This window comes from Blennius ocellaris, assembly GCF_963422515.1.
Source record: "Blennius ocellaris genome assembly, chromosome: 24".
Taxonomy (NCBI): Eukaryota; Metazoa; Chordata; class Actinopteri; order Blenniiformes; family Blenniidae; genus Blennius; species Blennius ocellaris.
This window is the reverse complement of record NC_137673.1, coordinates 9,630,420-9,654,433: the sequence shown is the minus strand read 5'-3', so window position 1 is coordinate 9,654,433 and position 24,014 is coordinate 9,630,420. Positions and strand designations below refer to the sequence as shown.

General features: G+C 43.7%; 1 protein-coding gene across 1 annotated transcript; it reads right to left on the bottom strand.

The window, feature by feature from the left end:
- Positions 1-5,235: 5,235 nt before the first annotated feature.
- On the bottom strand, positions 5,236-21,690 carry LOC308147534 (heparan-sulfate 6-O-sulfotransferase 3-B-like; the record flags this gene model as incomplete). The annotated part of the gene is made up of 2 exons (XM_080519747.1): positions 5,236-5,989; positions 21,146-21,690. The coding sequence occupies 2 exons, from the start codon at positions 21,688-21,690 to the stop codon at positions 5,236-5,238; spliced, it is 1,299 nt and encodes a 432-aa protein (XP_080375873.1).
- Between the last annotated feature and the right edge of the window lie 2,324 nt (positions 21,691-24,014).

Here is a 24,014-nt window from a genome sequence, read left to right as displayed (position 1 = left end):
GAACTCTTAATTAATTGATTAAAAACCTTTAAGAAAAAAAAATCAATGCAATCAATGCAGTTTTCTTTACTTCCGGTTTTGTTTTAGTTTTTTTAACTCCTACCTTTTGTCACATGAGCAGCCGTCGCAGCAGCACTGAGCCTCCCGGCTGCAGAGCAGCGATAAAAACCTCTTAATGATGGGGGGACAGTTTATAAGACAGAAAGTTTCACTTTTTTAAAAAGTTCCCTGATGGATCCCCGGAGAAAGTTAAAGTCGTAAATGAAATATTCAAATTCTCAAAGTGTTGGACCTGCACTGTTAACTTGGAGAGAACTAGTGTTCACCAAGCGAAAAGCAAGTGTTTTAATGTACTTATGTATAAATATGCTCATACATGTGTTGAGTCTACATTAAGTCCATGATTTTCCCATGAATAAATATTGATTACAAGCTTCTGTCTTAAGTAGAAAAAAAATGCAATTATGATCTCTGGGACCCTTCCAGGAACCGCTGGTGTGTGACGAGAGAGAAACACCAACACTTCCTCGCAATTGTCTCGACTCCCTCATGATTTTAATCACAAAGCCTGGTCTGTGTGCCAAATTTAGAGCGTCTGTCTGGCGGCGGCGACGTCTGTTTGAAGGAATAACAAAGACTTGGGCAGGAATCTCTTCAGGTGTTAAAATCAGAGCAGTGGCAGGAGCCGAGTTTACTAAAGAGAACGGTAAGTCGAATTGAAACTCTACCTCAATGGATTAATCCTAAATGAAAGTAAACGGCGTGTCAACCTGGCCGAAGTAGCTACAGCGGATTAATAGCGAAGGCCCGCCTTTTTATAAACGAAGGTCTCATTTACACGAAAACAAGCGTAACTTCAACACTTCCTTGCATTAGCGAGGCGGGTACGGACAGGCCTGCTGCGTGGCTGACGGTATCGGAATCATCCCTCTCCGGTGAGGTCATTTCACACGGGACGCTTCCAGAAGCTTCTTTTTATAAGTTATGACTAACCCCGAAGCAATTCCGTCAAACTTCTCCAGTTTGCCTTCGTCTGCGTTCTTCCACCCTGATGTGTAACCGGAGCCTCGAGAAACGTCGACAGACAACGTTTGTTTTTTGTTGAACTGGATTCAAACGGACCCCAAAAAAAAATCAATGCTGTACTTCTGAAGGAGGAAAAACAATGTTGTGAAGGTAGACACTAAAATAAAGTAGTAAAAATTCAGTTTGTTTTCTAAAGTTTTACACAGTTTTTACTCCTCGACTGATTTACCCTTGATTGTTTTCAGCTGTGCCTCATTGTAGATCGATATTTCCGATACCAGGGGTGGTGATAAGTGGGGCTAAGCAGCACTCGGTGTGTTTTTTAGATTGCCGATATCGACCTGAATTTTACTCAGTATTGGATTGGTATCGCTGGATATCATCCTGAATTTTATCCGGCTTCGGACTCGTGTCATTGGTATCGGCCTGAATTTTACTCAGTATTGGATTGGTATCGCTGGATAGCATCCTGAATTTTATCCGGCTTCGGACTCGTGCCATTGGTATCGGCCTGAATTTTACTCAGTATTGGATCAGCATCACCAATGCCGGCCTGAATTCTACTCAATGTCAGATTGGTATCACTGATATCGGCCGAAATTCTTTGTCAGTATCTGAATGGAATCAAATCGGTATCTGATCAGTATTGACAATACTGGTTTGAATTTGATTCGATATCGGTATCCGCAATATTGGCCTGAATTTTACTCAATATTGGTTCAATGTCGCAGATATCGGCCTGAATTTCACTGAGGATCGCATCAGTATTGCTGATGTCGGCCTGAATTCAACTCAGTATCGGATCTGTATCACCAATATCAGCCTGAATTTTACACAGTATCCGATTGATATCGCTGCTATTGGCTTAATTTCACTCAATCTCACATCAATATCGCCGATATTGGCCTGAATTTCACTCATTATCGAATCAGTATCGCCGGTATTGGCCTGAACTTGACTCAGTATCGGATCAGGACTACCAATATCGGCCTTAACTTGACTTGGTATCGGATCAGGACTACCAATATCGGCCTTAACTTGACTTGGTATCAGATCAGGACTACCAACATCGGCCTTAACTTGACTTGGTACCGGATCAGGACTACCAATATCGGCCTTAACTTGACTTGGTATCAGATCAGGACTACCAATATCGGCCTTAACTTGACTTGGTATCGGATTAGGACTACCAATATCGGCCTTAACTTGACTTGGTATCGGATCAGGACAACCAATTTCGGCCTTAACTTGACTTGGTATCGGGTCGGGACTACCAATATCAGCCTTAACTTGACTTGGTATCGGATCGGGACTACCAATATCGGCCTTAACTTGACTTGGTATCGGATCAGGACAACCAATTTCGGCCTTAACTTGACTTGGTATCGGGTCGGGACTACCAATATCAGCCTTAACTTGACTTGGTATCGGATCGGGACTACCAATATCGGCCTTAACTTGACTTGGTATCGGATCGGGACTACCAACATCGGCCTTAACTTGACTTGGTATCGGATCGGGACTACCAATATCGGCCTTAACTTGACTTGGTATCGGATCGGAACTACCAATATTGGCCTTAACTTGACTTGGTATCGGATCGGGACTACCAATATCGGCCTTAACTTGATTTGGTATCGGATCTGGACTACCAATATCGGCCTTAACTTGACTTGGTATCAGATCGGGACTACCATTATCGGCCTTAACTTGACTTGGTATCGGATAGGGACTACCAATATCGGCCTTAACTTGACTTGGTATCGGATCTGAACTACCAATATCGGCCTTAACTTGACTTGGTATCGGGACTACCAATATCGGCTTTAACTTGACTTGGTATCGGATAGGGACTATCAATATCGGCCTTAACTTGACTTGGTATCGGATCAGGACTACCAATATCGGCCTTAACTTGACTCGGTATCGGATCAGGACTACCAATATCAGCCTGAACTTGACTCAGTATCGGATCAGGACTACCAATATCAGCCTGAACTTGACTCAGTATCGGATCAGGACTACCAATATCGGCCTGAAATTGACTCAGTATCGGATTGGGACTACCAATATCGGCCTGAAATTGACTCAGTATCGGATTGGGACTACCAATATCGGCCTGAAATTGACTCAGTATCGGATTGGGACTACCAATATCGGCCTGAACTTGACTCAGTATCGGATCGGTATCGCCGATGTAGATATAGAAAAAAAATAAAACAGTGTCCATGTTCAAATAGCGTCATCCGACACTGCTCGTATGACATTTTTGAAGTTTGTTATCTGCAGGTTGCATCAGGAGGATTTGCAAGAAGAAGCAGGCACATGTGTAGACGTCACATCTTTTATAACGTTAACGTGCAGGAGAGGTACAAAGCAACATCTCTGCATTTCTTTTCTTCTCTTTATTGAACACATATCCTGCTTCCTGTGAACGCCGGCAGCCCGGTCGGAGGAGAAAACAGAAACGGTGTCAGATTGCACACGACACGGAGGATCGTCCTTCTCTGGATAAGAAACATTCACAGGAGGACGTTCAAAGCAACGGAGAAGAAGTACAGCGCTGCTCACTCTCGTTCATGTCGTCACAAGTAATGCGACTCTTCTAAATCACTATAATTAACCTCCAGGCATCGTTCTTTTGCAATTAAGTCTTTATTTCTGCTCCAAAACTGAAACTCTTTAAATGCCAGTTTTATCATCTATTGGTGAGTTTTGATTGTTTTAATTCAAATATAAAACGATGTGTTTCAATTATATAAAGAAATATTTCCTGCAGTTTTGTGTATTATTTAGGATAAGCACAAGCCTGGAAAAAGAAAATAAGATATGTCTTTTAATAAAAATTACAAATTAAAAAAACAATACAGAATGTATGATAATATTTTATAATAGCCTTGAGATTTTAAAATATTGATAAAATATAAAACATTAATTTAAAAAAAGAGCAAATGTTTTTTAAATTGATTTTTTTTTAAAAAGGCATTTAAAGAGTTAAATCGAGATGATTCTGAAATCATTATAAAATATTTGTATTATTCTTGCAGCATTTTGTTGGACCTGGACAGTTTGGTCTCTAACCACCTAAAATGACGCTAAACTCAGCTGATGCCTGAAGGTTAAGCCCATGTCAGAACACTTATTGTGAAACAGGAAATGCACCCTGGACGTAAAGATTTCAGTTTGGTCGTAAAAAGCTTTGGAGAGAACTCTAGTACCAGAAATGGTACGAGCACTTCAGTACCAGTAGTCCTGTACAGGAGATGGTACCAGAGGTAGTAGAGTAGTCCAGTACCAGAGGTAGCGCCAGTGCTCCAGTACTAGAACTCCAATACCAGAGGCAAAAAAGTACTCCACTACCAGAGGTGGTAGCAGAGCACTCCAGTACCAGAGGCAGCAAAGTACTCTAGTACTAGCGGGGGTACCAGTATTCCAGTACCAGGGGTAGAAGAGTACTCCAGTACCAGCAGTCCAGTACCAGAGGCTGTAGCAGTATTCCAGTACCAGAAGTACACCTTGCCAGTGCTTCACTACCGGAGGTATCCGAGTAGTCCAGTACCAGAACTCTCATACCAGCACTATCTATACCAGTATTCCAGTACAGGAGATGGTACCAGAGGTAGTAGAGCAGTCCAGTACCAGAGGTAGCGCCAGTGCTCCAGTACCAGAACTCCAATACCAGAGGCAAAAAAGTACTCCAGTACCAGAGGTGGTAGCAGAGCACTCCAGTACCAGAGGCAGTAGCAAAACTCCAGTACCAGAAATGGTACCAGCACTCCAGTACTAGAGGAAGTTGCAGTATTCCAGTGCCAGAGACCTTGCTATTGCTTCGGTACCAGAGGTAGTAGAGTCGTCCAGTACCAGCACTCTAGTAACAGAGGCAGCAGAATACTCCATTACCAGAGGCAGCATAAATGTATTTTTTGAAGTAACATACTAATAATAAGTGGACCGTCGTGCTCGGGGGGGTGGATGACGAGATTTACACCACTTGAGTTTAAATAATCCAGGGTACTTTTCATGTGTCGTTAGTGAAGACGTTGAAGAGAAGAAGCGCTTCGGAGCAGAACCGTCGATACATTTCAGCCAAAAATAGCCGTAGAGAGGGGGAGAGGAGAAGAAAAGAAAATGTCTGACAAATACATCCATCATAAATATTAAGACACCGTCGGGCAGGCGGACGGAGAGACGGGGGAGGGGGAGGGTGAATCACCACCGCACCACCTGGCTGCTGTAGTCCTCTGTGGTGGCTGCCACCTCTTCCTCCTCCACTTCCTCCTCCTCGTCCTCCTCCTCCTCCTCCGCCCCTCCGCCCAGCCTCAACAGCCGGCTCAGGTAGGTCCTGTGGCGGCGCTGGCGCTCCCGCCGCCGCCTCAGGCGCTCCTCCCGGTGCCGCCGCTGCCGGTCGTGCTGGTAGCGGCGCAGGAACAGCTCCCGGGCGTACTCGTACAGCTCCACGTCCAGGGCGTTCAGGCCCTCGATGCGCCAGCGCACCTTCTCGCCGATGCCCACGCTGGCGGCGCGCGTGCTGTTGATCTGCGTGAAGGCGCGGATGAAGCGCAGGCCGAACGTCCGCTCGAACAGGTACTGCGTCTTGCGCTGGAACTCGGTCAGGCCGTAGAAGGCCATGTTGCGCAGGTTGGCCTTGGCGCTGGCGAGCAGCACGCGGCCGCGCTCCAGCTCGCTCATGGACGACATGTTGTAGCAGCCCACCAGGCTGAGGTCGGCCAGCATGCGCACCTGCCGGTTGTTGGCCAGGTTGGACGGGCAGTTCATGAAGTCGGCCAGCGCCACGCCCGTCCAGTCCTCGCCGCTGTAGCAGGCGGGCAGCTCGTCCTGCGTGGGCGGGCGCCCGTCGCACATGTGCAGCGCCGTCTTCCAGGTGGCGCCGCGCTGCACGTGCTTCCACTCGCTGAGGTAGCGCGATACGGGGTCGCGGAGCATCGTGATGTAGTAGAAGTTCCTGCGGGAGACGGAAACACGAAACGGGGTTTAACCGTTTGTTTGAAGCATCGAGACACATGATCATTTTGGATTGAAACTGCAGATATACAAACATCTAACAGTTTTATTTTTATCATAACCATGGGAACGTGGAGATGGATAAACTAAAAAAATGTAAACGTACTATTTAATAGAATTATTTTTAAATTGTAATTTAGTTTAAGACATAAAATTGATTTTGAAAAATTTATAAAAATGTGCAAAACATAAACATTATTTCATAATTATTAATAATCAAAAGAACTTGCAGCGTTGACATTTGTGTTGCAACTTTTGCATTTTGTGCAGCTTTTGCTTGTGTTACAACTTTTGCAGCTTTAGTAGTTTTGCTGCAACCTTTGCATTTTTTTATTCCAACTTTTGCATTTTTCTGTTGCCGTTTTTTGCATTTATGTTGCATTTTCTGTATTTTCAGAGCACTTTTAGCATTTGTGTCGCAGCTTTTGCACTTTCAGTGCACATTTTGCATTTGTTTTGCAACTATGGCATTTTATTTAGCAGCTTTTGCATTTTTTTTTATGCAGCCGCTGCATTTGTGTTGCAGTTTTTTAACAAACTTGTCATCCAACTTTTGTATTTTTCTTGCAGCTTTTGCATTCGTGCAGGAAAACTTCGGTTCGTGTTGCAGCATTTTATTAAAAAAATCTCCCAGCTTTCGCATTTTTAATGCAACTTTTTATGCGTGGCGACGTCTCTGGACCAACGCTTCCTCTTTCGCTTTCTATCGAAGCACAGCGTGTAAATGAATCTTCGTGAATCCTCAAACGCGGCGTCGCCACCCCCCCCCGCCCCCCCCATCGTGACCTCACCTCCGTCCCTGACACCGGTAAGACGAGAGATCTGACATTTGCGGCTTCTCTGTCGATAGGTCACCATGAAAGCGCGGCCATATTGATCGGCGGTCATCCGCTACAGACACACGAAGCAGAGTCGTTTTCCAGGAAGTGCAACAAAGCGCCGCTGGTGTGTGTGTGTGTGTTCACTCGAGCCGTGCGTTAGACGGCGAGGTAATTGATTTAACCCACGCTGCAGCGGAGCATTATCTGTCTGTCGGCCATGATACCATCAGCAGCACTCACTTAAAACATGGCCGCTTGTGGAGATCCGTTGTCTGGATGGAATCGCTCTCAGGCTGAGTGGACTGCGCTCGCTTCACTCCGTTACGCTCTCAATTAATCTCATTTCTGTTTGCCAGCCACATTCAAACTGTTGCCATATGCTCCCCGAGTGGAAAACAAACTACAAGTCAGCGTCAGACGTCGCCAATTGGTATATCGAGTTGATTTCAGTAAGAAGATTAAAAGAGAAGATAATGCATTCAATCTTCAATTTTAAATGTAATTTTAATTCAAATCTGAACTTGAATCTACTACTTTGCATCTATTTTATGTCATGTCTGTGGAATTTCAATCTGGTTTGGTTGCCTTTTTTTTTTCCCCATGAGCTCCGGGACGGTTGAATTTCCATTCGAGTGGTTAATAAAGTACTGTCGTCACTGCGGTTTTCACTTCCTTCCTGTATCGCAGTACGGTTGCTAGGCAACCGTCGTCAGCAATGCCTCGTTTTGTTTGATCGCGTGAAAGCCGAGCGGAAGATGCAAAGTCCTGTAGAGAAATAAACTGTTTTAATTTGCAGTCGGTCCATTTGGAAGCGTATTTGGCAATGAAGTGACGATTATGGACTCATTTAAATAAATTGCGCTTATGCTAATTGCCCTCTTTTCCCGCTAATGCGCCGGATGGCGTTGAAGCCTTCTGGGGCCAGGGGCGGCAACGACGAGGGAGCTTCTTCCCCTGCTGCCCCGGACCTCGCCAACGTTTGAGTGAATCTGGTGAAATCAGTTTGTGGCGTTTGGCCGGCGATCAATACGACGCCTCGCCGCCGCTGCCCTTCCTGCTGCCTCTCACCTTTGTTCACACGGCAAGCCTGCAAACACCATCGATCCATTTCTCCCTCCCTCCCTCGTTAATTCACTCACCACCATCAAGGACACCGTCAGACCCGCGTTAAAAGCCTTGATGGAAACTATTTACTCCGCTGAAGAGTCGGCCCGTACAAACAGGGGAAAATAAAAAACAACCTCTGGAGGGACGACGGCTCGATTTATTCAGTTTTGTAAAGGAGTCGTGACATGAAAATCCCATGTTATCTTCGAGTTTTTTTGTTTGGGCTCTTTGTTCAAACCAGAATTGCCCACAAGGGGGCGTCACCCCAAAACGGGAGGTTTTGATTGTCGTCAACACCGGAGGCTATTATCATAAACCCACCTCTGCTATGTTTAGCAGCTAACTACTAACTGCTAGTTGCTCGCTACTAACCTCTAGCCACTAACCGCTAATGGGTAACTGCTAGCTGCTAACCACCTACCGCTAGTCACTAATCACTAACTTCTGCTGAACTACTGCTAACCACCAGCTTATAGCTACTTACCGCTAGCCACTAACCACTAACGAGTAACTGGTCACTGCTAACCACATACCACGAGTTGCCAGTCATTAACTGCTGGCTGATAACCGCGAGTCGTAAACTGCTAATAGCAAGCGGTACGCAAGAACACCAGCTGCTGACTCCTTTAAGGCACTAAAATGAGTCGAGGCTTGACTCGTTCGCTTCCCGACGCGAGTCCACACGGCGGGTCGGAGAGAAAGAGAAGAAGAAGAAGAAGAAGAAACCAGGAAGAACGAGTGCCGGGCGACACATGAACTTCACACCGGAGTCAGGGTGTTGATAACCAGCACAGCCAGAGAAAATCCACTTTGAAGGTGTCTGTGGTCTCGGCGGGGATCCGTTAACCGTCGGCCCCACCGGAGGAGTTCTGCCCGGACGCTTTCTGCACTTCATCCGTTCCTCCAAAGTCACGACTACGATTCTTTCTTCTTCTGAGAAACTCTCTCGATATGAAAAGTCGCGATTGGTCAAATAAGCCACGGCAACCTTGTGATTGCACATATTTACCCAAATTAAAAACTCTAAACAAAGAGTACATACCGAGTGATCGGAATCTTCTTAATTTGGGTCTAATCCCAACACTGCCCCCTAACGACTCGTGTTGGAACTCCAACGTTTGGTTTCTAGTCGTCAGCTTCCAAGATGAAATGAAAACGGAATATCAACAAATGTGACAAATGCAACGCATCGTGAAACCATCAAGCATTTAGCTCGGCTCTAAAGCACGTACCAGTCTTTATTCATTCATAATCTCAACGCTGCCCCCTTCCCACAACTGGAGGTACAGCAACATTTGGTCTGTATCCATGAGATCAATGTCATAAGCCTATAGAGTAGAAGTTACCAGTTTATTTTGTACAGGAGAGTAAGAATATGTAGAGAGAATTTGCCATCTGAAGATATCGTGTTTAGCACCAATCCCCAGCAGAGGAACAAACCGACATAAAACAGAAAAGAAAAATAGTTTGGCTAATACAAGCAAGGGGATGCGGAATGGCTGAGATCCAGAGATGGAGGGGAAAGTGGGGGTGTGAGAGGGCGAGCAAAGTGGGAGTGTCGTCACCTCAGTGTGCCGGACAAGCGGGATCCATTTACACTCGTCTGATTCTCCCTCTTTTGATAATTTAATCTTCAATTACAGGGGAAATGATCCGCAGCCCATCTGCACGCTGCGCCGCCAAGACAAACGGCATGTGAGAATCCGCAACGCCACGCACATGCTAACGCTTCCAATGACAAAAGAAACCAACTTCATTGGTTCGTTCATCACTTTAATTTAGCATTTAATTTTTTAATTTTTTATTTAATTTTTTCTTTTTTCTAATTATAGTAAATTTTTTAGCTTAATCCTTTATCTCATTTATGAATTCATCATCTTATTTACTTATTTTTATTGGTTGATTATTTGTACTTTTTATTTTCTTATCTTTTATTGATCCATTTGGTCTGGTCTGCCTGCGGGGGGCGTCGTCCCGGGGATCGTTCTGGCCTCGGTGGTGGAGCTCAGCCTGTGGTTCACTGACCGTGGTGGGGGCTCCTGGCCGGCTAGGTGGGGGTGGTCCCTGTGACGGGGCCCCCCCATAGCTGTAGGCTGTAGCTCCTCTCGGTGTGGACGGCCTCCTAGGGTGGTGTTTTCTCTCCTGGCTCATCGGTGCCTTGCCATTCTTACATCATTTTTAGATCAGTTTTTATATTCTGTTACGGGCAGTTGGGGTTGGTTGGTGGGTGGGTTTGTGTATGTGTGTGTGGTTGTGTGCGTGTGTGCGTGTTTCTCTTTTATTTAAAAAATAAATTCTCTTATGTGAAGCGCTTTGTGTTGCATATATGTATGTATGTAAAGTGCTCTATAAATAAAGTTTGATTTGATTTAAGGGATTATAATGCTAACGCCTACAGGCTAATGCTAATGTTCTTTCAACTTGCTATCTGTGTTTGCTCAGAGATAATGGCTTTGTTTAGGGATCGTAATGCTAATGGATACAGGCTAATGCTAATGGTAAAGGGTTATGCTAATGCCTACATACTAATGCTTCTTTCAAGTTGCTGTTTGTGTTTACTTAGAGCTATTGTCTGTATTTAGGAATGATTACACATGCCATGATAATGGCTACGGGCTAATGCTAATGACAAGACTACATACTGATGTTCTTTCAAGTTGTTGTCTGTATTCACTCAGAGGCCGAGGCTTCATTTACGAATTATAATGTTAACAGCTACAGGCTAATTCTAAAAGCTACAGGCTATTGTTAATGTTCTTTCAAGTTACTGTCAATGTTCACTGAGGGATAATGACATTGTTTCGGGATTATAATGCTAATGATTACAAGCTAACTCTATCGTAATAGGGTAATGCTATTCTTTCAAGTTGCTGTCTGTTTCCTCACAGATACTGGCTACATTTAGAAACTATAATGCTAATGGCTACAAGCTAATGCTAATGGCTATAGGCTAATGTGAACATTCTTCTTTTAAGTTGCTGTCTGTTAACTTGGGGATAAAGGCTTTATTTAGGAATTATAACGTTAATGGCTTCAGGCTAATGCTAAAAACAAGGTGCTTAAGTGTGACTGATTTGTTAAGGAATTTCCTTTATTTTTATCTTTTCTTAAAAAAAAATTCCCTTTCCCATTTTACATTTTTCTATCCCCTTTTTTCATTTCTGTTTTCCTTATTTTTGCTCCAAATTCAAACTATTTTGTGATTATTAAGACAGAACATGACTTCCCGTGACGATGTAAATTGGCGATGCACCATTTGAACGATTCTGCTGAAGTGTTCCACCGATGTGCCGAGCTGAAAGGAAAAACCCGAGGGAACTGCGTCGGGGCGTGAAGAGCGTGAACACTTTGCTTCGAGACGTTTCAGCAAAACAGCCTGCAGTTTGTTTGGTTTAAGAAAAAAAAGAGGAATTTCTTCTTCGCAGGTAGCTGCGTTCTTGCAGAGTTCTCTTTCAGAGCTGCCCACGAGGAGCACGCCGCCGCCGTGGACCCGCCGTGCGTGCAGCCCGAGTCTCTTTAGCGTCTTAGCCTTAACCTTTGCTTGACATCTTAATCTTGGCGGCTTTGTGAGGTGTCAGCCGGCGCGCTTGTTCGGGTCCGCATGGGATAAATGGAAGACGGTGCTCTGCGAAAAGGTCACGTCTGCCCACACGGCGAGCTCGGCAGGAATCTCTGAAAAGGCCTTTTAGAAATCTGTGAAGGCCGCAGCTTCCATTTCGCTCGGCAAAACCCGCACGCTTCCTGTATTTACCGAAAAGAAAATATCCACGACCTCGATAGCGCCTCTGATGCAGGAAAGTGATTTTCATCGCAGTTGAAACATTCTAGCATCGAGGTGAAAATCACCTGGGGACGTTTCTGAGACGCTACGAGTCGTACACCCAGGAGAGCTGCAGCCTTATTTTTTTTTTCTTCTTCTTACCCCTTGTTTTCCTTTTTTCCTGTTTTTTTTCTTTTTATTCCTTTTATCTTTTCAGCTTTTTTCTTTGTTTCCCATTTTTCTTGTTTTTTTTCCTTTCAGCTTTTTCTAATTTTTAACTTTTTCTTTTTCCCGTTTCTCATTTACTTTCATTTTTTTTCCCATTTTTCTTCTTTTTTTAAATTTTTTTCTTTTAATTCTCTTTTCTACAAATTGGAACAACTGTGATTATTACAGATACCACTTATTTTAAAGTAGGAGTACTAACCCTTATCCACTTGCTGATACGTTGAGCCTAAAACTCTTTAGCATGTAGCAGTTGGCAGGTAACCTTTTAGCATGTAGCATTGCTGGTGTGTGAACCCTAAAACTCTTTAGCATGTAGCAGTTGGCAGGTAACCTTTTAGCATGTAGCATTGCTAGTGTGTGAACCCTAAAACTCTTTAGCATGTAGCCTGGAACCCTTTCACATGTCGCATTGCTGGTGCGTGAGCCCTGAAACTCTTTAGCGTTTAGCCTGAAATTCTTTAGCATGTAGCGTAAACCTCTTTAGCATGTAGCATTGCTGGTGTGTGAACCCTAAAACTCTTTAGCATGTAGCCTGGAACCTTTTCGCATGTTGCATTGCTGGTGCGTGAGCCCTGAAATTCTTTAGCATGTAGCATGTAGCATATAGCGTAAAACTCTTGAGCATGTCTCATTGCTGGTGCGTGAACCCTGAAACTCTTTAGCGTTTAGCATATAGCCTGAAATTCTTTAGCATGTAGCCTAAAACAATCATATTTCCTGATATTTCTTGGCAGCGGCTCACCGGGGAAGTTTGACTCATTCTACCTGCTTCAGTCCATAATGTTTCATCTCTCATGCAAAGCACGGAGCGTCTGACGTCTCATCAAAACAGAATCCGTGAGCTCTTTAACGATCTGTCTTTCAGGATGTAGCACTCGCAGAAATCTCCAGGTTTCTGTAAGAATCTGGATTGTGGATTAACCCCCCCCCCCTCCCCCGTCCCTCCTCCTGCCTCGTATAATAAAACCTTGTCTTGGTTTGTCCCTAATCCCACTGAGGAGTGTGCAGATTACCCTGATCCCCGGAATATCTCGCATTTCTCACAGGAACAGGCGACCGAGTCCACAACATTTATCCGAGGATACGCTCTCGTCTGAACTCACGCCACGTCGCGTTTCCCTCGTTTTACTCAATCCTCCTTTCACTCTAAATGCAATGTTTAATCTGAGCTGGTGAAACCCAATATAAAACAAACACAAACAATCTTTTTTTCTCCAAGTTCTTGGAAAGATTCGATTGCACACATGAAAATTATGTAGTACATATGCCGGGCCTTTAAGTACTGTTGTTACGTTGCCATGGAAATACACCGAAAACAGAAAAGAAGACATAGAGAATACTCTTGCTTCTGAGAAATGCAACATGCGAAAATTAAAGTGACAAGCATCAGTAGCTTCTGCAGCTCCGCCTGGAGGATGCCGTCCGCCATTGTTGTTGTTGTTGTTAATTGATGTCACGAGGGTTGCAGGGTTATTGGGTCAAGAGTTGCGTGATGACATCATTGTTTTCAGCTCTTGTCCGTCCACACGTCAAAGCCGATGCAGCGGTTTTGGCCAATTTGGACACACAAAAAAGTATCTTGTACCCAATACTCAACAGGAAGTTGGCCATTTTCAAAAATATGGTGGCTTTTAGCCAGTTTTAGTCCAAATTTGTTATGAATGTAATTTGTTTTCTATGGCTGTAACAAGCAGCAACAATGAGTTCAGACAGTAACTGTTTTTTTCCTAATAAATGTTTGTTTTCTTTTGAGAAAGAAATCAGCTTTTGTACACTTGAAATGTCTCTGTGTTAATTTTGAGGACTGAACGTTTGCAATAATAATGACATAATCTGTTGGGCTTTTCCCATCGGACCTCACCAATCAGGAATCATGATCACTTCATTATCGTGTTCACATACTTGTTGGCTCTTTATTTTTACCGGCGCGGCAGCAGAAAGTGTGTGTGCTGCTGAAAGTAGATAATTACTTGGAATTTATGATAATTGCCATCAAGGATCTAAGTATGTGACTCGGTGTTCAAGCATCAAGTGGTCTTTTATGATGATAAAACTGCAAATATTTTTGCAAATACTGTTACAGAAAGTAACAGCGGAACTTGGAAGGACACTTTGTTGAAATGTGTAATTCCACTCCAAAAGGTATTTTCAGCCATTTGTTTGAGTATTTTTTTTAGCTTCTTAATTATTTTAGCTATTTCTTTGAGTAATCCTTCATGGCTTTAACTTTTTATTTTTTGTTAGTGTATCAAGTATTTTCTTTAGCTATTTTGAGTTTTTTTTTTTTTTACTAAGGTGAGTTATAGTGCAGGGTGCTAGGTAATAGCCTGGAGTTTTAGCATTAAGCATAATTGTTTTTATTAAAAACTACAGGTGAGTTATAGTCCAGAAAACATGGTAGTAGCCTGGAGTTTTAGCATTGTACACACAACGTAAGTATAATGCTAAAACTCCAGGCTAATACCGTACTTCCTGGACTACAACTTTTTATTTATTTATTTATTTATTTTTTACTAAATGCTTGTTAATAGCCGGTAATAGCCTGGAGTTTTAGCATTAAGCATACATTTTTCTTTTAAACTACAGGTGAGTTATAGTCCAGGAAATATGGTAATAGCCTGGAGTTTTAGCATTGCACACACAACGTTGGTATAATGCCAAAACTCCAGGCTAGTACCGTATTTCCTGGACTACAACTTGCTTTTTTTTTTTTTTTTTACTAGATGCTTGTTAATAACCGGTAATAGCCTGGAGTTTTAGCATTGCACACACAGCTTCCTTAAAGTTATTTATAGAAGTAACGTGAGTATAATGCTGGAACTCCAGGCTCATACCGTATTTCCTGGACTACAACTTGGTTGTTTTTTTGTTTTGTTTTTTTACTAAATGCTTGTTACTAGCCGGTAATAGCCTGGAGTGTTAGCATTATACACACAAGTTACTTTTATAAGTAAACTTGTGAAGTCACTTGGCGCACACTGATGACATCATGGTTGATTTCAAAGCGTAAACGCTTCTTCCACATGATACACATATACATTTCAACACCCCCCCCCCGAGCTATCGTCACCGAGCCGTGTGGTAGAACACCGGGGTCACGTTTCAAACGGCGTTTGGCATCAATCCCGGCGTGCCGAGTCGCAGTTTTAAATTCGTCATTTGCGGGCTGGCGGGGACGTGGTGTGTGAAACGATATAATCGCTTGACGTCCACGACACGTCAATAAGCGCCCGTCTCTCTCTCTCTCGTGCTGTGCTGGCTGAGATTCTGAAGAAAAGGACTAAACTCCGAAGCACCGCAGCCGCTACATTACAACGCATAGGATCCCTCAGAAGACCTGCACATTCACCCGCTACTAAAAATAAAAGTCCACTCTTCCTCCCACTCAAGGTGACGAATTCCAACTTATGAGACACAAAGTTTTACTCAGACATGAAGAAATCTAACTTTTTCCACTGAAATAACTCTGAGAATACACTTGAAATGTTGCTAAAATGTCCTTTTTTTGCCATTTCCTCTTAAAACGTACCAGCATGTGGTAGGAAAGGGAGCGAGCAGGCACTTTTTATAACTTCAGGTACTCTGTTAGCCACCAGAAGCTAAGTGATGCATAAATGTTGCATGTACGTCATTTAGTCCAGGAAGTGAGATTTTGCCAATACAGCCAATGCTACCTGGATGAAGCTAATGCTACAGTGATAAAGCTAATAGTGTTGTGATCGTGTTAATGCTGTGACAGAGCTATTGCTACTGACATTGATGTAATGCTACTATGATGAGCTAATGATACGATGTTAGCAAGCGCTAACATTACTGAAATGAAGCCGATGCTAATTGAGTATTTTTTTTTTGCCATTTCTGGAGTATTATTTAAGCTTTTTATCTCTTTTTTTATTGTCATATTTTTGCTATTTAGGAACATTGTTTTTTGGCATTTTTCTAGCTTTTAGCTTTTGGCTAAATGTTTAAGTATATATATATATTTTAAAGCTTTTTGTGGAATATTCCTGAGCTATTTTATTTTATCTTTAGCTGACTTTTTGAGTATTCTTGGCAAATTTTTTTTAATGTATTTTAGCATTTAATTTTTTACAATTGTATACTATCACAGCAAGTAAAACCCGTAACTCACCGCTGCCCCTCAGAGGTCAACAGTAGTATTACTGAAACCTCACACATTGTAGCTTGAACCCATTCACCACTGTGAGAGTCAGACTTGTCATTGTTCCTGATGATAAAACCAAGGGGGGGTTCTTGTTTGCATGTAGAATAAAGCCAGTGAGTTAATGTGAAATAACGAGGTCAGGAATATGATTACGGACTCTGACTGCTCAGCGTGGCTCCGGCGATGTCGTCCGGCGGACGGGACGGTGTGACGCGTGTCCTCGCAGCAACCGCAGCGCCCGCTGTGATGAGAATGGCGTGGCCGCCGCGCCGCGAGCCGAGCCGGCAGGAGCCCATCACACACTAACACACTTCAATTACTTCATGTGTCGGACGGATCTCCTGTATATGTTCAATTATAGAGTTTCACCGGAGATGAAGTGAGGAAGTGAATCATCTACACCCCCCCCCCCCCCCCACTTTGCTCGTCAAAGCATTTTCTAAAGGAACAAAATATCATCACTCTGATATTAAACCAGGAATGAAACGATAACGGAGATGAACCATTTTCCTCAGAGAAGTAAAGATTTTCACTCTGCTACTGAAGCCAAGCCAGGAGGAAACAAATAAAGGAACCAAAGGGACGACTTCAAGAATCTGAACACTTCCTGTTAATTTAATACATACTCAAGTAGCTAAAAACACGCCAAAATAAAGGCTTAAAAATATATTAAAAAAAAAAAAAAAACATAGCTAAAAGCTAAAAGGTTTCTAAAATACTTATAATATAGTTAAAAATACTTTAAATTGCTAAAAACAAAAAAAACTACAATAAAATTATGTAGCAAAAAATACAAAAAAGAAGCAAAATAATATTCAAATAAATAGCAGAAAAATACTCGAAGTTAAAAATACAAAGAAAATGAGCTGAAAATTCTGAAAAACTAAAAGAAAAAAAAAACTGTCTGATTATTATTAAACCAGAAATACCTTTATACTCTTCTCATAAATATATATATACATTTGATTTCAAACACTAGTTGACGACTCACACTTAAGTTTCCCTATTTTTTTTTAATCTAAATATATCTGTTTTATTCTGCAGGACCAGTGGACATCAGTCATTTACCCGGTTGAAATCAAGCCACTTCTCACAACATCATATTTCTCCGAGCTCAAGTGGCAGCAGAAGTGTTTGGATTACCAGTAATCTTGGTAACCGATGACGCAATTAGTGATTTTTCTTATTTATTTCTTTTTAATCCTTCCAGCACGTCTCGGGAGTTTTTTTGTGAGCCGGCCAGAATCCCAGCAGGTGATAAAATAATCATTAAGAAGACGAGCCGCAGTGGTACTGTGGACGTAGACGCCAGCGTTCTGAGCCTCCTGGCTGGCAGAGTGCGTAGGAAGAGAGGTGGTTTGAAGGTGACGCTGAGAAGCAGACAGATGGAGCTTCAGCATCCAGAACAGACCAGCAGGACCAGAAACATCCACCAAATGTGCTAAATATTCAGCTTTTTTTTGCTTCCCTCTCCCTTCCTGCAGACGCAGTAATGAGGTGACTCCAGGCAAAAGCCATTATCCATCACTGAGTGGCGTTATCATGACAGGGGGACGGATTCCGCCGCTGAGGAGAGGGATTGTGGGAATATTCTGTACACCCGGGGCACGTTGGAGCATTTTTAGTCGCACTTCACCTGGTTTCACACCCCCCCCACCCCCACCCCCTTGAGACGCAGGGATGTTTCATTAGGCAGCAGATGTCGGGTACAGTATATAGACGTATATCGAGAGAAACTCGCCAAGTCACCAGCGCCTGTGGTGGCGGAAAAAAAAAATCAACTACCTCATATGCAGTCGGAACAGAGTCCACACTGTGTGACGTCTGATTAGCAAAAACTTTGAAGGCGTCGTCGGCTGGTATTCTCACGTATCCAGTCTCTCTTCAATCAATTCTCATGATTTTTTTTTTTTTTTTTAGGGAAATAATCTAAACGCGGAGCTCATTCGGACTTCACGAGACTTTGTTTGGAAGTAGAGTTCAGATTAATCTTGGTTTCGATCAAATTCCTCAGAAAGATTTCATTTTGTTATGCGACCAGTTCAATTCAGACTAAAATTACTGGAGTTCAACAGGGCTTTGTGTCGGGACCCCTCCATTTTTGTCTTCTACATGCTGTATTAGATTATAGATGATACGTGACAAGGGTCTTCCTCCGACAACGTTGAGTGCTTTGTGAACTTTGCGATTATGTCCGAAGTTCAGGTGGCTGCAGGGAAGCAGAGCGGATTAGAGTTATTTGGTAAAGCGGCTCTAATGCTGTTTAAACTCTTAGGAACGTGGCAGTGGGGGGGGTTGGGGGGGCAGAGTATGTAAACAACAACAGAGGATTCATACAGCCGATGGGATATTTAAATTTCGTGATGTTTTATTTCTCCTTATCGAACCCATCCTGTAGTGCTGGGTACCCCCATCGGAAGGGTGGCGAGAGATCATAACCCTTCGGTGATTCAGCAGGTTTGATCCGGAACGACAGGAATCCCGCGTGTTTCCTCGTCCGTCTCTTCCCGAACGGCGTGCGGACTGATAATGCAGCGGACGTACCCCTCAGGGAGGAACTGGCATATTTGCGGCCGAGGAGCAAGTCATGACTCACGACTCGCCGGTCGATGACTCGGCATCAGACGGCAGATTCCTCGCTCGACCTTGAGCGAGACGGCGGAGAGGCGCTGACCTTTGGCCTCCGCCAGTGGGAAGTGGAGGATGACGGCTTCCTCGCCGGAGGCAGTGAGGATCAATCGCGAGCGGGGAATGATTCTGGAGATGATCACTGACGCGACACCCCATCCGACACTTTATACTCCAGAGACTCATTGCACGTTTCAGCTCAACCCCCCCCAAAACAAATCAACACATTTACACTCCAATTCGGTCATTTTTACATCAAAACAGCCCCAAACGTTGTCCTTTGGGGGAAAACAAACAACAAACTGCTGGTTATTCTAGTGAGTCGTCGCATGTTGACCGGAGTGTTCATTGTCAGGATTTAAATCCTCAGATTAGACGCGATGGATTCCACTGAGCGAGGTCACATGACGCGACGGTTTGGTGTCAGTGGAAGACGGACCAGTTCTGTATATAAGCTAATTACTGTAAATCTCGTTACCTGGATCCTCACATCGTACTTGTTTTTGTTTGTTTTTTTCCTCCATGTAGCAATGCTCCTCCTCTTGTTCAACATTTACACCAGCCATGAACGAATTAAACTAATTTGCCATTTTTGGTCATTTTTGACCTTTCGTCCATGCTTGATTGCACTTTTCTTTTCCACAAGTCTTTTATCTTTTCATTTCTAGTCCAGAGAATATGGTAGTTTAACTTTTTTTTTTTTTTACCACTAGTGCAATTTGACTTGCGAAAAGTAAACAAAAACTTAAGAATAAAAGGTGTTTGTGTTAAGATGAATGATTTCTCTTCTTGAACCTAATTTTTTTTTTTATTTAGAGACATTTATAAGAAATGTATAAATACATTGTAATTGGAGTTTTTCTGTGGTGCTGTAGCAGCATTCTGATGTCACACACTGACATCTACTGGTCCATGGTGATATTTACTGGCATATTTTGATATATGTGCCATTTGTGATGAAGAATCATCAGCAGCCACATCATTTTAAAAGTGTATAGTCCAGAAAATACGGTAGTTGAACCTGATATTTTTGACCACTATTGCGATTTGACTTTTGGTAAACAAACAAAAACGTGTTGAGTCGACGTGCTTGTGTCGAGAGAAGAGTGCTCTTTCTTCTTTTTTGCCTTTTCTGGCAAGTCGACGTACCTTTGACAGGTTGTGACGGCGTCTTCGTCATAAACGTCATCTGGTGGCGTGCGACCCGCCGGCAACAGCTGTTAAAGGATGCGTCATCCTGCACCAGGTGACGTTTATGACGAAGGCGGACGCACGCCATCGAGACATGTCAACGATGCACCGATCCAGCTATTTCAGTTCCGATCCCGATGCTGATACATGCTTGGCCTGAAAAGCTCTATGCCTTTACACTTAGGAAAGAAAAGTGGTACTACCAACACTTTTTAATGTGAAAAACATCAGATGTATGTATGACGTAGCTCGTGTAGCAATAGATTGAAAGGTAAAGGATTCCTCTACTTGGTGGAGCGAGTCCGACCTCAGGTGTAGGTCGCCTTTTCCATTATCTGATAAATCTGTTTTGATGGTATCGGGCCGATATTCGATCCATATGTCGGATCGGTGCGTCCCTGAAAGGTACGTCTTAAAAACCTACTTGTGAGGCTGAAGGCCCAACAATCCCCCCCCCACCTTTACCCCCTCTTACCATCCTTCACCCCCCCTTACCGCCCCGGTGGCAGATGGCGGTCTGCTCTTCCAGGTGTCCGTGAGGCAGATTGGTTGAGGCGGATCGGCAGCACCTCGGAGGAACCCTGACCTTCTTAAGTGATTTAGTCTGTTAAGCAGAGCGCCGTTTGCTCCGGTAATTACCGGGAACTGTAACACGCCCCAACGCGGAGGAGGGCGAGGCGCGACTCCTCGCCGGGACGCTGTTCACGGCGCCATGTGTTTACGCCACAGTGTGTACCAACACTGTCCATCACGCCCACTGGAGCCTTCACTCATTCATCCGAACCAACCGTCACCAGGTGAACCAGTGATTCCACTCCAGTGGGAGAATTGATTCAAATCAGTCGGATGAGTCCATTCATTCATTTATAAGGTTATTCCCATTACCCTCTTATAGATGAGTGAGTCTTACTCATTCATTCATGCATTTGTTCATTTCAAGGAGTTTTTTTCAAACAAAATTCTTATAGAAGATACTTTTTGAAAGGTCTGTCAAAACTAATGTCAAGATCTTACATTCATTCAGTTTTCTTTCTGGAATTATTGTTAGTCTGACTATTTCAACAATTAATTCACTCATTCATCTCTCCCCCTCAAGTCTCACTTTAAAAGAATGGATGGCTGCTGAATGAATGAGTTCACGATGGATGGGACGACAATGATGAATGAGTGAAGAAGCTTTCCTCTCCCCGGGCTCACCTGCGGCTCCTGGCGGGGGTCTTGCGGTCCCTCCGGCCCATGACGCCGGGCACGCAGGTGGTGAGCTCGGTCCAGTCGGCGTGCAGCCCGCAGCTCCAGCCGGTGGAGAACCGGGAGAAGAGCCAGGACTCGGCGCGGCCCGGCCGGTGGCAGGTGCACTTCCTCTGGCCGGGCAGGCAGTCGCACGGCCGCTCCAGCTGGATGTTCTTCACCAGGTGGCGGCCGAACGTGGTGCCGCCGGTCTTCTGGATGTGCAGGAAAACCATCACGTCCTCCCCGCGGATGTCGAAGTCCACGTGCCGGTCCAGGTCCCGCTCCGTGAAGTTGAACCGGGACGTGATCCGGGCCGGGAGGTCCTCGTCCGGGTCCGGGTCCGAGGAAACGAGCTGGAAGCCCGAGGAGGAGCGCTGGAAGAGCCCGCCGTCCTCCCCCCGCAGCGAGCAGCTGGTCCGATCCGTCGGGCACACGTACTGGTACCCGATGGTGAGGAAGAGGACGGCGGCGACCGGGATGAAGAGCAGCCGGTGGAACTTCTCCTCCACCATGGCGGCACGCGGGGACTCACGCACACGGTACCGGGATATCCGAGCCCTCCTGCCCGCGGAGCATCCTGCTGCAGCGCCGGCTCAGGGAGCTCCAGTCCCCGCGGCGGGTGGCAACATCCCCGGTACTCACGTTCCTCCGCGCGCTCACACCTGTCACAGCGTCACAGCGCGAGACTCGCTCACAAGCATCCCGCAGCATCCGCAGCTCGTCCCGCCAACTGCCGCTGGAAGTCTGAGCTGCGCTGCAAGCTGCGCGAGGCAGCAAGTCGCACGCAGGTAACCCCCCCACGTTTCCCGCCAAGACCTTCGAAATAAAACGCTGCTTCGCAGATTAAAGACCGACAAATAATCATTGTGAATTATAATTTAAAAAAAAACATTTCATTATTAGAATAATTTAATAAAATACTGATTAAATAATTACATTTCTGAGATTATTTCATATTTCTGAGATCAAACTAAGGATATTTAAAAAATAGTCAGATTTTTAAAAATAAGAATTGTAAGAATTTTTTGATAATGAAAAAGTAATTCCTTAAATCGTCATATATATATAATAGTGTTATTGATTTATTTTAAATATTCCGATTAATCTAATAATTGTCAAAATTCTAAGAAAAAAGTAACAAATTAGACGTTTTTAAGTCTGCATATTGAGAATCCAATAATCTTCAAAGATAAAATTAGAAGAGAGAATTCTAAACTCATAATTCAGAGATTAAAGTCATGATTCCAGACTGTTTTTGAAAATTGTTCAATTCTGATGTCGTACTTCTGAGAATACGTCCAAATCCTTCAATTATCCGTCTACATTCGGAGAAAAAAAGTCATGAATTGGCTTTTTAAAGTCTCCGAATTCAGACCTTTCTCTGAAATACATTTTTCAAGAATTATTTAACAAAAGTTAAAAATGTTTAGCTAAAATACAAGACTCAGTTTTTTTGTGTCCTTTAATTTTTTTTCAGTTTCCTCAAAACGTTTCTTGTTGTTTTGGCTGTTTTACTTTATATTAATTATTTCAATAGCAAATATTAATCAGTTTTCTTTGATAACATGTTTCATATTGAATTAAAATATTTCTCAAAAACTTTTTTTCCATTTAATCTGAACCCTGCAATTAAAGCACTTACCTCCAGCTCAGATTATTAATTTTACACAAACGACTGGCCCGTTTAATGCTCATCCTAATGCAGGTTGTTTTATTTTGAAAAGTAGGCGGAAGAAGCTCTAGTGACATTACTGCCAACTTACACACATTCATAAGCAAGACTTTAATTGAGTCTATTCATCTGTAACCTCAGAGGTCCGATTCCATTTTAAATGTTTATTCTACACGGAGTCCTTAAACGAAATGAAAACTGTTTATTGGCTTTGTGTGTTTTCATGTAGCGAACGAGTGTCGAGCATCCAGAGAGAAATCAGGAGGTCTGGGAGTGCTATGGTTAAACTGGACTGGACTGGGTTGGAGGTGTGCAGTAACGGCACTCCATAGCCTCGAGACCTTGAGCAAAAAAGAAAAACAATGAAGTTTGAATCAGGGTGGCGAACCCCAACGAAAATATCCGAAGGAAAACTATTCACCGTTAACCGTCTTGTAGATTCCCGTTTGCCTTCCAGTCAAACTTTGCTTCAGCTTTATCAGCGCAGCGTGACTTTTGTACTCTGGACAGTTAAATCCGTGACCTTGCGGAGTGCAGTAAAGAGTTGACGGCCCGGTATGGATCACGGATTTCCTCTAAGCCTCCCGCCCGATCAAAAGCTTTGGTTATTTTACCTAAGATGGCTTCCGTCCATTGAGGGATTCACCCAGGGTGCACTTTACTTTGTTCAATCCTCTTTGTGCACTCCGACTCCGACTTAATCGCCATGCGAGTGCAGCATTCAGCATTTCTATCATTTCTCCTTTTCTTCTTTTTCGGTTCCCCGATTCCTGAAGGTCACCCCTGTTTTTGTTGAGTTTTTTTTGTCGCATCGTCTGTCGGGGAGATCTTCACCTGGAGACAAAGATTGGTTCGAGATTTCGGTTTGTCTGTTTTCGTTCCCAGACATTGAAGAAAAGCGAAGCTGAAGATTCATTTTAGTTTGAAAGAATTGTCCAGATGTCCGTCGTAGCGCCGAGATGTATGGGCCTCTCGCCGCCACTTCTGAAGTGGGAGAGAAATTAGAAGCGGACAATAAAGCTGAGACACAAGTGTACGCTCATAAATCAACAAATACGCAGAGGGGTGTTTTTTAATATTGCAAGCTGATGTGAAACTAAAATACAGAATGAATGGCAAATGAAAGGGGAGGAAAATAATGAGAGAAAAAGGATTTTTTTTTAA